Source organism: Mesoplodon bidens (assembly GCF_964165515.1).
Source record: "Mesoplodon bidens genome assembly, chromosome: 15".
Lineage (NCBI taxonomy): Eukaryota > Metazoa > Chordata > Mammalia > Artiodactyla > Ziphiidae > Mesoplodon > Mesoplodon bidens.
The window spans coordinates 47,895,040-47,907,239 of record NC_138171.1 but is presented as its reverse complement, the minus strand read 5'-3'; the positions used below and the strand labels follow the sequence as shown (position 1 = coordinate 47,907,239).

The 12,200-nt window shown below is 48.1% G+C and overlaps 1 protein-coding gene across 5 annotated transcripts in view; it reads left to right on the top strand.

Moving 5' to 3' along the window:
• Window positions 1-11,341: 11,341 nt before the first annotated feature.
• SLC5A11 (solute carrier family 5 member 11) overlaps window positions 11,342-12,200 on the top strand; it is a gene marked incomplete at both ends in the record, with an annotated part of 45,935 nt that continues 45,076 nt past the window's right edge. For 4 of the 5 annotated variants that reach the window (XM_081256037.1, XM_081256036.1, XM_081256035.1 and 1 more), the window contains one exon: window positions 11,357-11,491. In XM_081256037.1, the coding sequence (XP_081112163.1) occupies window positions 11,357-11,491 (135 nt within the window). Of the gene's footprint in view, window positions 11,492-12,200 lie in introns of all 5 variants that reach the window. The other variant, XM_081256039.1, reaches the window with a different exon arrangement.

Sequence of the window (12,200 nt, the reverse complement as noted above, 5' to 3'; positions counted from 1 at the left end):
CCAGATCTTCAGATTTTTCTAGTAAAGTGGGAAATCCAGAGTGTTATTCAGTCTCTCGTTTTGCAAAGGCTAGTAGCTATCTTTTTTTTTCTTTTTAATTTTGAATGCTCTGAGCATCCAGTGCAAGCCTTCTGCTGTCCCCCACTGCCTGTCCTGGTGTTGTGGGCTGGACGTGGGCCCCCGGCCACGGCTCGGTCACTCCTGACAACTCATCTGGGCTCCAGGCGCCTGTCTTTGTCCTGCTTTGGTCTGGAGAGCGCACGGAAAAGGAGCCGAACAAAGGTGGTCACTGTTGCTGCTGCAGCAGCGGTAGGGCCACGGCAAGTGCCCTCCTGGGACTTTCCCTCTGTCCCCGTCCTCCCCTGCCAGCGTCTCCCCTCCCCCCCTTCCAGCTCGTCCCAAGCCCGCCCGTCCCCAGCGCGGAGGCGGGCCTGTGGCAGAGTGGGTGAGTGGAGCAGGACGGTGCCCTGGGCTGCAACAGCTCCCCTCCCCTTCCCAGCCATGGGCCCCTCACCAGGTGAGGAGGGAGGCCATGTGGGCGGGGTTCAGGTCAGCCCATCTTCCCCGCAGGGGCCTGCTCAGAGTTCAAGTTCAAGTTCAGGGTTCAGGACTGGCCCGGGACCTCTCCTCTGCCCCGGGGGAGATCATTACGCTTCCTCTAAGCCCTGCTGTATGTAGCCTAGGCTGGAATTTGGATTTTGACCTGCAAGGAGCCTCTCTTAGCAGGCGGTGCGGGAGGGAGGGCCACTGCCGTTCTTCCAAACTCTGGCTGCGAGGGAAAAGGAGCCCAGTGTCTCCCTCCTCACAGCCACCTCTCTCTCCTTCTGCCTCAGACGCCACCGACAGGACCCAGGGCAGGTGGGCCCTGCATCCAGAGGAAGGTAAGACTCCCTACTCCCAGCCCCACAAACTGATACCCATTCTGCAAACTGGGGAAGCTGGTCTGGGGACCGGAGGCAGTGCTGGCAGGAAGGATGGGGTGAGGGGCGCACAGCTCCTCTCTTTGGGAGAGGGCTTGTCGAGGCAAACGGAGTGTGTTTGGGGGGGTGGGTACAGCCAGCGCACCAGGCAGGCGAGGCTCGCAGCGCCTCCACTTAACCGAGTTCACGGATGTGGAGCAATCATTTCACCTCACTTAGCCTCCGGCTCCTTATCTGTCAAATGAGAACGTGAACCTCAGCACAGCCCAGCCCACAGGTGTGGTGGACTCACGAGGACCCAAGAGATAAGCAGGTGTTGTTCTACAAAGAACAACAAAACCCTGGGGGATGTGTAACTGCCATGCAAAGCAAATATGCCAGGCATGTGCTGAGAGCCTCACATCCTGGGCCTGGTCTGGCTGGCCCAGCCACTGTAAGTCACAGACAGAGGCTGAGAGCCATTAAGAAACGTGCCCAAGGTTGCACGGATAGTGGGGAGGCAAAGCTGAGACCCAACTCCCACGGCCAGCCGTGAGCTTAGACACAAGGTCTGCTTTTCAAATGATGTCTCGATGACCGATTCCGGGGAAGCAGCCGAGAGAGATGCCCTCCTCCAAAGGGCATCCTGAGGATATGACTTTGGCAGCGGCGGGGTTTGGGAGTGGGTGTCACAATTGCAGGCTGAGAAAATTCCACATTTGTTTGCTATACAAGGGTTTATTGAGTGCCTGCTTTGAGGACACAACGTGAGCAAGACGGACAGGGTCCCTGCCTTCGCAGAGCTTACAACAGAGTGGGAACGGGAGGTAATGAGAGAATTGTACAAACAAATGTCCTGCTTGATTCAACGGTTATGGGAAGTCATGTTTGCTATCATGGCAAATCATTTAGGGATCCAACTTAGATTGAAGCCAAGAGAAGACTCCTCTGGGGCTGTGACGGTAGGGTGCCATCTGAAGGATGAGTAAGGGTTCGTCAAGCCAAGAGTGCAGGGAAGAGCGCTCCAGGCAAGGGCGGGTGGGATGGGCGGAATGGCAAAGACCCTGAGGCAGAACTAGTGCTCAGGGATAGAAATAAGAGCAGGGTGGGGTGGGGCTGGGGCCACAGCAGAGCACATCACCAGGCCCTGATTCTCTGAGCAGGAAAAGGAACTGATCTGATTTATGTTCAAAGATCTCTCTGACTTCCATGTAAGGGGAGTGGATTCCAAGGAAGCAAGAGTGTCATCGGGAAGGCAAGATGGGAGATTCTTCCAGTGACAGTGGCTTGAATGAAAGCAATAAAAGTAAAGGTGGGGGCTTCCCTGGTGGCACAGTGGTTGAGAGTCCGCCTGCCGATGCAGGGGACACAGGTTCGTGCCCTGGTCCGGGAAGATCCCACATGCCATGGAGCGGCTGGACCCGTGAGCCATGGCCACTGAGCCTGTGTGTCTAGAGCCTGTGCTCCGCAACGGGAGAGGCCACAACAGTGAGAGGCCTGCGTACCGCAAAAAAATAATAAAATAAAATAAAAGTAAAGGTGAGGGGAAATGGATAGATTGCAGCTCTGCTTTAGAAGTAGAACAGAATGGGATTAGAGGTCAATAGATTCCGGGAGTTGAGCAAGAGACACTATAATGTCTTTGGTGGTACGTTTGCGAGCCCCGGCATCCTTGGTGCTTAGACATAGTGGCCAGCACGTAGGAGGTGCTCACAGACCACTGCATGAGTGAATGAATGAATGAATGCAAGACCTAAGGATGACTCTTGGGTTTCTGGCCTGAGCAGCAGGGTAGATGAAGTTGCCATTTAGTGAGAAGGGAAGGACTGGCAGCTCTTGAAGACTGTGGTCTCTGAGTTGGATGTATTACGTTTGAGAGGCCAACTGGGCATCCGTGAGAGATTCCACGCCGGCATTTGGATGGACAGGTCTGGGGCTCAGAAGGTGTTCTTGTGACATCTGTTCTCTCTAGGAATCAAGAGACAAGGTCGTCACTGAAGGGGGGAGGCGGGGGGAGGAGAAACCTCACCTGGCTCCCTGGTACTCACACCTGCTAACCTCCTGAGCCAGACCCTGCCTTGCCCAATTGTTTCCTTCCTAGTGACCGGAGAGGTGGCTCTTTCTAACAGGCTGGGGAGAGTCCCAGCCTCTGCTTCAGCTCAGAGACCGCTGGAATCTGTCCTCTGGCCCTTTTTTCTAGAGACCCGTTCCTAATGAACCACATAGCATCAGCTGGTAGAGCGGGCCAGAGGTGGTCCTCCTTCAGCCCTCGCTTCTGCAGTTTTAGGCTCTGACGGCTCCACTCAGCCTGACAGAACTGACCCCCTCCCTCTGATTGGGCTCCGTCTACCACCAGCCTCTCTGGGCATCTTGGACTTGAGCCAAAGGCCAGGCTTGTGGCTGAGGAAGGAGGCAGCTACCTCCACAAAGGAGTGGAAGGAAAGAGCGTGAGTGTCTGCCGGCCCCGGAGGTGTGGCCTGTGCAGGCCCTTGTTGTCAGCTCTGGAATTTTCCCTGCCAAGGGCGCACGTGCTGAGCAGTGGTTAGGAACTTGCAGGTCAAGCCCCTGTTGGAAGCCCCGGTTCAGTCATTTACCAGTGGCGTGACCTTGGGGCCCCAGCTTGGGCTTTGTTTTCCCCACCTGTTCAGTGGGGTTAACCAGAGACCTGACCTCTTAGGGGTGCAGTGTGCTTAAAGTGAGATCCACACACGTAGGGGCCGGGGTCTGCGTGACCACAAAGTCCGTGCTCTTTTTCTTTTTTCCTTTAATGGTTTTACCAGAAGGATGGAGTCAGACCAAGTATTCTGGACCTGATCACGTTCTATAACGAACTCGATTAATGCTTTTAGCAAAACTGTGACACAGGTCTGATTAATATCCCCATTTTATAGATGGGAAAACTGAGCCTCAGAGAGCTTATTTGCCCAAGATCACGGAGCTAGTAAGTGACAGAGCTGGGATTTGAACCGGGCAATGCAGTTCTAACATCTTTACACTTGATCGCAGTGCATCTATTTCCCAGGGAGTTTTTGCATGTAATTAAACTTTGTAATTAGATGGTCATTGTCATCTTTAGCCAGTGCAGAGTCCTTCCCTGGTTTCTCTCTCTGTCTCTTTCATTTTCTGTCCCTGCTAACGTGTTTGCTGTTCTTCAGCAAATAGGCCTGCATCCTGGCAAAATAGTTGGTACTATCTTCTGTCTCAGAATGTATTTAATATACACATATGGTTTTATGCTGTAAATCTCTTTCTGCTTGTTCCTTTTTCTTCCATCATGAAATGTTTCAGATGCACACATGTTGTAGAGAATACTGTAGCCCCACCAGTGCACACACACGCAGGAGACGGCCTCAGCCACCGAGCGCAGGGAATACGGTCAGAGCCCTCACCTTGCTGTGGATGTGCTTCCCCATCCTTGCCTCGCACTGGGGAAAATTTCCACATCTGCTCTGGCAAATTATGTAAGCGGCTGAAAGGAAAGGGGTGAGCAGCCGTCTCTGCTTGCTGAGTTTCCTGTGTTCTTTGGCCAATTGGCAACTGCAAGGGTAGTGTGTTCTTGCAAACAGGGCCGTTGTTACAACGCCCGCTTTACCTAGACTCCTGTCAACCCTGGCCTCCCACAGGGGAGGGTCCCTCCCAGGAGGTGAAGCCCTCCCGGCTCAGTGCAACTGGTGGCTCTGGGCACACAAGGAGCTGCAAGGGGCTGAGTGAGATCTCTCGAGGATGGGGGGCCACATCCACAGTAATCACCACTTTTTCCTCCGTGCCTAGCACAGAGCCTGGCACACAGCTGGTGCCTAATAAATGTTTGTGGAAAAGAAACAAGTAGAGGGAGGGGAGGACTGAAGGAGGGGAGGAGAGAAAGAAGGAGAGAAGGGCAGGAGGAAGGGAGGAAAAAGAGACACACCAGCTAGTATTGGATAACAATGAGCTTCGGTTCAGGACCGGGGTTCAAATCCCATCTCTGGCACTTAGTGTGACCCAGAGGCCAGTGGCACAGCCAGGACCTGAACCCAGCTCACTGTCACTTCTTGGTGGCTCCATTTCCCACCTGTAAAGTGGAGGTGTAATGTGTTTGTCTCACTGGGCTGACAAGGATGAGATAAGAGGACCAATGTAAAGCGAGCTCCAGGCCTGGCACTTCAATTAATAGCGCTCACTAAGCTTTAGAGATGGTCCCTGTTACGGTGACAGCGTGACTTTACCGAACGAGGGCACGTGGCCGAGGCAGCAGCACTTGGGCTCCACAGCGTCTCCGGTCCGTTGTCCGAGCTCCTGTTCCCGCCCTGAACACACAGCCAGTCCCTCCTGGCCGCCGGCAGGTCCCCCCCCTCCCTGAGACTCAGGAAGAGCCTGGAGTTGGTGCCAGCCTGCCCGGAGTTGGTGATGAATGACTTGTTTATCTGCTCCCGCCCCTCTCGGTGCCTGGCAGGCAGAGGCCTGGAAGGGGCGGCTGGGAGCCGGGCTGGACACGGGGGAGGGAGTGTCACCAGTCTTTCTGCGGCCCTTCCTCCTTCCTTCCTCCTCTTCCTCCCTTTCAGACCCGTGGGGTTCTAGAACAAGCTGCCCCACTCCCCAGTTCAGCATCAATCTCCACCTTAAACTGCTTCCTCCGCTCCTAGCCCTCAACTTCCCCAAGTCCCCTGTTTTGGAAGCAGCAAAGTACTTCAAGATACTTCAAAACAGTTGAACTGTTTGAAAATGCAGGCTCTGAACCCTCCTACACCGTTGGTGGGAATGTAAACTGGTGCAGCCACTATGGAGAACAGTATGCAGCTTCCCCAGAAAAACTAAAAATGGAGTTACCATGTGATCCAGCAATCCCACTCCTGGGCATATATTCAGAGAAAACTCTAATTCGAAAAGATACAGTGCACCTCAGTGTTCATAGCAGCACTATTTACAATAGCCAAGACATGGAAGCAACCTAATTGTCCATCAACAGAGGAATGGATAAGGAAGTGGTATATATATATACAATGGAATACTACTCAGCCATAAAAAAGAATGAAATAATGCCATTTGCAGCAACATGGATGGACCTAGAGATTATCATACTAAGTGAAGTAAGTTGGAGAAAGACAAATATCATATGACATCACTTATATGTGGTGTCTAAAAAAATGATACAAATGAACTTATATACGAAACAAAAATAGACTCACCGACATAGAAAACAAACATATGGTTACCAAAGGGGAAAGAGAAGAGATAAATTAGGAGTTTGGGATTAACAGATACACACTACTATATATAAAATAGGTAAACAACAAGGACCTACTGTATAGCACAGGGAAGTATATTCAATATCTTGTAATGACCTCTAATGGAAAAGAATCTGAAAAAGGATATATATATATATATATATGAATATATATACTCATATGAATCACTTTGCTGTATATCAGAAACTAACACAATATTGTAAATCAACTATACTTTAGTAAATTTTTTTTTTTTGGTGGTACGCGGGCCTCTCACTGTTGTGGCCTCTCCCGTTGCGGGGCACAGGCTCCGGACGCGCAGGCTCAGAGGCCATGGCTCACAGGCCCAGCTGCTCCGCAGCATGTGGGATCTTCCTGGACCGGGGCACGAACCCGTGTCCCCTGCATCGGCAGGCAGACTCTCAACAACTGCGACACCAGGGAAGCCCTTAAATATATTTTTTTAAATCATGGCAAAAAAAGAAAGAAAGAAAGAAAGAAAATGCAGGCTCTGAAATTAGACAGATCTGGATTTGAGTCCTGCCTTGGGCACTCAGTCATGTGACACCACTTCCTTGACTGGGGAGTAGCAATAAGAACACTACCTACCTAACAGGCGCTTCACCCCTGAGTCAGCCTTAAGGACCATCTACTCTGTCCTCCCCAAGCCTCCAGAATCAGCCTCTTGGTTAGACCCTCATTTATGAACCTCTACTTCCACCCTAGGGAGGGTCTTCAGCACCAGTCTTCCCTTTCCACTTTCTCCCTGCAAGTTCTCTGGTTCATTTAGGTTATTACCATCCCATTGGACAGACGACAATGATCATAAAACCTAGGCTTGACTGAGGCAGGGAGGGCTGAGGAGTGATCTGAAGTAGAATTGGGGCTTCCACTACGCACTCCTGCATTCGAGCGGGGTAAGTGAGTTGGGTTTGCCTGATACTGGCAAGTCTATACTCCCTCCTTCCCTCCTTCTCTTGTCCTTTCATCTTTGGATGAGAGCTATGAATCAGTGATTGCTTGAGTCTTCTCACAGGTCTGAGAAGCTGTGAGCATCCTCTCAACAGAAGAGCAAGGCTCGGCCCCAGTATACTGTACTTGGCGTGGGAAGGGACATTAAAAGTTGTTGAGCGCCCCCCTGAGGCACCTTCTCTAAGTGACTGTCCAATCTTCTAGGGCTCAAAGACAGTGGTTCTCAACCCAGGGGACACTTGTGGCTCTTACAACTGTGGGAAGGGTGCTACTGGCATCTAGTGGGTAGCTACCAGGGATGCTGCTAAACGTCCTACAATGCACAAGACAGCTCTCTATAACAAAGAATTATGTGAGCCAAAATGCCAATAGTATTGCAGATGAAAAACTCTGCTTTAAGAACAAGGAACATCCCGCCCAGGTGACCAGGCCATTCTGTCTTTGAGCAGCTCTGATTAGAAGCAGGAAACTATCTCCAGTTCTCCCCCCGCCTCTCGCTTACCCTGTTAATTAATCTCCAGGTCCTACCGATTCTAACCCAAATTATTTCTCTAATGCACTTCATCTCAAGTCTGGGTTATTTCAAAATACCCTTCCCGCCCACCTTTTTTGCTTCCAGTCAAGCCTCTCCTGCCCTGCACCACTTCCACCACCTTGTTCAAAATTCTTCAGTAGCATTTCTTAACCTAGAGCAGAGGGGTGCCACAGAGGCATTGCTGCCTACCGGGAGATGTTTTGAAAATGTATCGGATATTTTTGGTTGTCACAATGACTTGGGGTACCATGGCTGGGTGGAGACCAGATGTGCTAGACACCTTGAAATTCACAGAACTTCCCCAAGCAACCAGGACTTTCAGATGTCCCACCTGACCTTCATGCAGGCGAAAAACATGCTTACAATTATCCGAGAGTGGAACCAGTTTGCACAAAACACAAAGTTTTGACTGTTTTTTTTTTTTTTACATTGAAAAAATAGCACAGGGGACTATGTTCAATATCTTATAATAACCTATAGTGGAAAAGAATCTGAAAAAGAATATTTATCACTTTGCTATACAACTGAAACTAGCACAACGTTGTAAATTAACTTTACTTCATTTAAAAAATGGTTAAAAAATGTACCTGGTCTTTATTTTCACCAAGCTGTCTCTGATATTTCTCAGAGGGCTCTATCTTAAGTTAAAAGCATAGGGCTTCCCTGGTGGCGCAGTGGTTGAGAGTCCGCCTGCCGATGCAGGGGACACGGGTTCGTGCCCCGGTCTGGGAGGATCCCACATGCCGCGGAGCGGCTGGGCCCGTGAGCCATGGCCGCTGAGCCTGCGTGTCCGGAGCCTGCGCTCCGCAATGGGAGAGGCCACAACACTGAGAGGCCCGTGTACCACAAAAAAACAAGAAAAAAAAAAAAGAAAAAAAAAAAGAAAAGCATGGTATATCATGGGGGTTGTTTGGACTTCTTCATAACATTTAAAATCACAAAGTATTTTTCACAAATTTAAACATTCTGGTGTTCCTCTGTAAATTCATGCTTTATTCTGTGCTTCTGGAATAGAATGGATTCCTATTTTCTTATTTCTCTTAAATTAAAAATTTATTCAGTATAATAGGTAAAATGATCTGACTGTCCTTTTGAGTCTTGCAGTGGAGTCAGATGGAGCAGTTACATTTTGGATTATCCATCATTTTAATCATAAATTGCTTCTATTTCTCTTTTATAATAGTTAGAGCACTGTATTGATTTTTTAAAATATTATGTGTGTAGGTAGGTAACACTAACTATGAATTTCATTTCAGTTTTCAGTAAAAGGAATATTACAAAATATTTGTTATAAAAACAGAGGATGGGGCTTCCCTGGTGGCGCAGTGGTTAAGAATCTGCCTGCCAATGCAGGGGAAACGGGTTTGAGCCCTGGTCCGGGAAAATCCCACATGCAACAGAGTAACTAAGCCCGTGAGCCACGATTACTGAGCCTGCGCTCTAGAGCCCGTGAGCCACAACTACTGAGCCTGTCTGCTACAGCTACTGACGACCACTCACCTAGAGCCCGTGATCCGCAACAATAGAAGCCACCGCAATGAGAAGCCGGCGCACTGCAACGAAGAGTAGCCCCCCCTCGCCACAACTAGAGGAAGCCCTCATGCAGCAACGAAGACCCAACGCAGTCAAAAATAAATTAATTAAATAAATTTTAAAATGCTCAATTAAAAATTAAAATTAAAAACATAAAAACAGGGGATGATATCTGAAGATGATGACAACTGATGTTATCTTTGAAAATTACTGACCTTACAGAATCCTTTGAATGACATCAGAGGGCTGGTATAATGTCTTCATAGCCTTATACGAGCCTCACTGCCCATCTCCCTCTTTCCAATCTTACTTAATACTCAAGCAAGAATCTGATGGCTCCTTAAGCATGACATGTTTTTTCACACCTCAATGTCTGTAGATACTGTTATCTTGGCCTGGAATGCTCTCTCATACCCGCTTATGCTGTGTAGGACCACCCACTCATTCTTCAAAACCCAGCTTATATGCTACCATCTGGATTTCTCCATGTAAAATTAGGTGGTCCTTACCTCATTGCACATTGTAGAAAATTAGTAATATTAATAGTAGCAGCTACAATTTACTGAACACAGCTGTGCATGGCACTGTTCTTAACACTTCACAGGTACGAGCTCACAGAAATCTATGAAATGTAAACTCTTATTGCCCCATTTTGCAGATGGGAATGCTAAGGTTTTGAGAAGTTAGGGAATTTGTCCAAGTTCTCAGGATCAGTAAGTGGTGGAGCCAGCTTGATGACTCCTAAGCTTGAATCCTTAATACCTCTACCTCTATGTACCTCCACTGTATGAAACATCATGTTGTGTTATTATCTGAGTGGGTTTACCCCATTATTGGGGTGCACATCATAGAGGGCAGGACTGAGTTTTTCATTCCTGAACCCCTAGAGGCTGACACCTCCAGAGTGGAGCCATCTTAACACAGGAATAAGTCAAAGCCCAAATCGCTTATAGTAAAAAAATTACCCTTGAGAATTGTATTAGTTTCCAATTGCTGCTGTAACAAATTACCACAAACTTAGTGGCTTAAAACAACACAAGTTCATTATCTTACAGTTCTGGAAGTCAGAAGTTCTCAATGGGTCTTACTGCACTAAAGTCAAGGTGAGAGTAGGGCTCACTTCCTTCTGGATGCTCTAGGGGAGAATCCATTAATTGGCTTTTTCTAGCTTCTAGAAGTCACCTGTATTCTTTGGCTCATGGCCCCATCACTCCATTATCAAAGCCAGCAACATTAGGCCAAATCCTTCTCACACTCTCATCTCTCTGGTTCTCTCATCTAATCTTCCCTTCCACTTTTAGGGACCCTAGTGATTGCATTAGTCCTACTCAGATAAACTCCCTATTTAAAGGGAAGCTGACTAGCAACCTTAATTACATCTGCAAATGTAATTGTCCTTTGTCATATAACGTAACACATTCACAGGCTCTGGGGATTAGGATGTAAACATCTTTGAGGGGGACATGATTCTACCCACCACAGGAATCCCTTAAATTGCCCAAGGAAGTGCAATATACTGAGAAATACCTTAAGATACTGGTTCAAAACATGGATTCTGGAGCAAGATTATTAGCCTTCAAATCCCAGCTCTACCACTTGAACTGTGTTACCTTAGGCAAGTTAGTTAACTTCTCTGTGCCTCAATTTTGCCAGCTGTAAGATGGTATGATAACAACAGTGCCCACTTTGCAGGTTTATAAACACTTAGGATGATGCCTGGCATGTAGTAAGTACTATGTAAGTGTTTATTAAATATATGCATTTTTATGGGCATATCCAGCAGTGAAACAAGATTGTATTGACTGGCTGAGCCTCTGACAAAATTGCTGGCCTGACTTTCACCCAGCAGTGAGGTACCTGGGGAACAGAGACTGACCCAAGTGTCTTGTTTTTCTCTCACTCCCGGATATGTGGAAGAGGGTGGTGAAACATCTGTACTACTTAAATTGTGTATTCTTCTTTGTATTTTGCCAAGTGAGTGGTTGGATTGGTAAACATTAACTGTAGATTTGACGTGACTGCCTTGTAAATGTTTGCTGAGTGAGTGAGTGGGTGGATGCATCTGCCTTCCCGAGGTTGTCTCCTCCACGTGTGTCCTCTTGCTCGGATGTCCCAAGGAGGCAGTCACAGAGAGGGTGAGAAGAGTGCCACCGGGTCCTGGCATCTGACACACATTTGCGTTTCCACAGGGGTGAGAGAGTTCATTCAGGACCATGGAGAGCAGCCCCAGCGGCCCTCAGCCCACGCGGTCAGATCTCCTGGAGGCATTTCCCCAGAGGACTCTGGAACCAGGTGACATCGCAGTGCTGGTTCTGTACTTCCTCTTTGTCCTGGCCGTTGGACTATGGGTAAGCCAGGTCAGGGGGAGGGAAAGTGGCTGGGGCAGGGTGAGAGACTAGCTGAAGGTCATACAGTAATCAGAACTTCTATTATTTTTATTTCTGGCCGTGCCACACTGCATGCGGGTTCTTAGTTCCCCGACCAGGGATCGAACCAGTGCCTCCTATAATGGAAGCGCAGAGTCCTAGCCACTGGACCGCCAGGGAATTTCCTAATCAGAACTTTAATATTTAAAGAATGCGTTGAGTATCAACTGTGTGTCAAGTACCTTGTTAGGCACTTTCATTCATGTTACCTCATGTAATTTGCACAGGTCACTATGAAGAAGGTACTATTGCTATACCCCATTTTATAGATAAGAAAACTGAGGCTCAAAGAATTTAAGTTCCTTATTCTGTTAGTAAGTTAGGAGAGCTGGGGTTAGAATCCATATCTCCTTCACTTTGAAGCCCATGCTCTTTAAAAAAAATTATTTAAAAGGTAGATTTGTTTTTTTAAAGGCAATGAAATAAAAACAACTTAAAATGACACACAGTGAAAAGTCTCACTACTACCTTCCCTCCACAGGCAACCCCTGTTATTAACTTTTTAGTACATTAGTGTATTCTTCCAGAGTTTCTTTAGGTAAATCCAAGCAAATATTAATGTGTGTATTTCCCTCATTCTTAAATAGAAGGTAGCTTATTATACTTTTTACTTTGATATGTTTCACTGATC